The sequence below is a fragment of the Gavialis gangeticus genome, unplaced genomic scaffold (assembly GCF_001723915.1).
Source record: "Gavialis gangeticus isolate Ggan-Ray unplaced genomic scaffold, GavGan_comp1, whole genome shotgun sequence".
NCBI classification, from domain to species: Eukaryota; Metazoa; Chordata; order Crocodylia; family Gavialidae; genus Gavialis; species Gavialis gangeticus.
Genome location: NW_017729031.1, coordinates 7,190,552 through 7,192,514, shown reverse-complemented (window position 1 = coordinate 7,192,514; position 1,963 = coordinate 7,190,552). Strand labels below are relative to the sequence as shown.

The following is a 1,963-nucleotide window of genomic DNA, read 5'->3' as shown; positions in this document are numbered from 1 at the left end:
TGGCTGAGCGGGGGCTGCTCGGGTCCGCCTGGCAGCCAGTCCCGCGCGCCGCCATCTTAGCCCGGGAGAAAGTGAGCGGGTGGCTGGCGCGAGGCAGGAGCGGGCAGGCGCGCGGGCTCTGTGGCTCCCGCGGCACCATGAGTGCGCCCGGGCCCGGGCCCGGGCCCAGCCTGCTGCCGCTGCTGGAGACGCTGGAGGATGCGGCCGCGCCCGCGGGGGAGCTCACTGACGCGCTCCTCACCTTCGTCAAGTGAGTCCGCCGGGGGCTCGCGTTAACCCGGGATGAGATGGCAGAGGGGCCGGTGGGCCCGTCTGCACGCGGCGGCGGGGGCTGCTCCCGCGGGTCCCTCCTGAGGGAGAAAAGCTGCTGCTTTCCCACAAACGGCTCCCAGCGCCCGTGGGTCCGCGGCAGTGCCAGCGATATCGCCCCTGTCACCCGCCCCGTCGGTCCCACCCCCGCGGGGCGGATCGCGGCAGCCCCGTCTAGACATGAAGAGCCGGAGTGAGTGCGCCAGCCTGCGCTTTGCTTAGGGACATCTGTGGGCTGGGGGAGCGGTAGGTGCAGCGGAGGGAAGGGCTGGGATTCAGACATCTGGACAGATGGCAGGAGTGGGCCAGGCGGGAGCTCATAAGGTTTGACAAGGACAAGTGCACAGCCCTGCACTTAGCAGGGAGCAAGCCCATGCACTGGTACAGGCTGGGGCTGACTGGCTGCACAGCATCTTGGCAGGAAAGGACCTGGGGGTGACAGTGGATGAGAAGCTGAATATGAGCCAGCTGTGTGCCCTTGTTGCCAAAAAGGCTAATGACATACTGGGCTGCACTGGTAGGTGCGTTGCCAGTAGGTGCAGGGAAGAGATTCAGCACTGGTGACCAGCCATATCTGGAGTACTGTGTCCAGTTTTGAGCCCCCCACTACAGAAAGGACATGGACAAATTGGAGAGAGTCCAGTGGAGGGCAGTGAAGATGGTTTGAGGGCTGGGGCACATGACTTCTGAGGAGAGGCTGAGGGGACTGGGCTTATTTAGTCTGAGAAGAGAAGACTGAGAGGAGATTTAATAGCAGCTTTCAACTACCTGAATGGGGGGGTTAAGAGAGGGTGGAGCTGGACTGTTCTCAGTGGTGCCAGATGACAGAAGAAAGAGCAACAGTCTCAAGTTGCAGCAGGAGAAGTTTGGGTTCGATATTGGGAAAAACTTTCCCACTAGGAGGGTGGTGACGCACTGGAACAAGTTACCCAGAGGGGTTGTGGAATCTCCATCCTTGGAGGTTTTTTAACACCCAGCTAGACAAAGCTTTAGCTGGGGTGATCTAGTTGGGGCTGGTCCTGCTTTGAGCAGGGGGTTGGACTAGATGACCTCCTGAGGTCCATTCCAACCCTAACGTTCTGATCCAGCTACCTGAAGTGGGGGTTCCAAAGAGGATGGAGCTAAACTGTTCTCATTGGAGGCAGATTACAAGACAAAGAGCAGTGGTCTCATGTTGCGAAAAGGGAAGGCTGAGGTGATATAATTGAAGGTGGTCCTGCTTTGAGCAAGGGACTGGACACTAGATGACTTCCTGAGGTCCCTTCCCACCCTAATTTTCTATGATTCTACAAGTGTCCTTTAGTTCTGGGGCTGTCAGACATGTGACCTGCAGGCTGGATCTGGATCCAGTCCATGAGGCATTGCACTAACCCTATGCTCTGGCCCTGGCCCTGCATACTGCATACAGTACACAGGTTGCAGGCAGCACAGGGTGGTGTGGAGCACTGCATGTAGCCTGTGCCTGAGGCCCGCTGTGCTGCATGCAGCATGTGTGGCCAGTCCAGCCCCGCATGCAACACATAACAGCCACAGGGCTCACTGTGCACATCTATTTTGGGGCAGACGTGGGGGACACGTTGCTCACAGCATATGAGCTGGATCTGGCATTGAACGCAATAGGGCATCCAGGGTGCAGGCTGCATGCAGTGGTCTG

The 1,963-nt window shown here is 59.0% G+C and overlaps 1 protein-coding gene across 4 annotated transcripts in view; it reads left to right on the top strand.

Annotated features, from left to right (window-relative positions):
• The first annotated feature begins 67 nt into the window (after positions 1–67).
• RIF1 (replication timing regulatory factor 1) overlaps positions 68–1,963 on the top strand; it is an 81,801-nt gene continuing 79,905 nt past the window's right edge. For 3 of the 4 annotated variants that reach the window (XM_019522426.1, XM_019522425.1, XM_019522422.1), the window contains exon 1: positions 68–250. In XM_019522426.1, coding sequence (XP_019377971.1) covers positions 138–250 — 113 coding nt within the window. In that variant the 5' untranslated portion in view covers positions 68–137. The remainder of the gene's footprint in view (positions 251–1,963) is intronic. The other variant, XM_019522423.1, reaches the window with a different exon arrangement.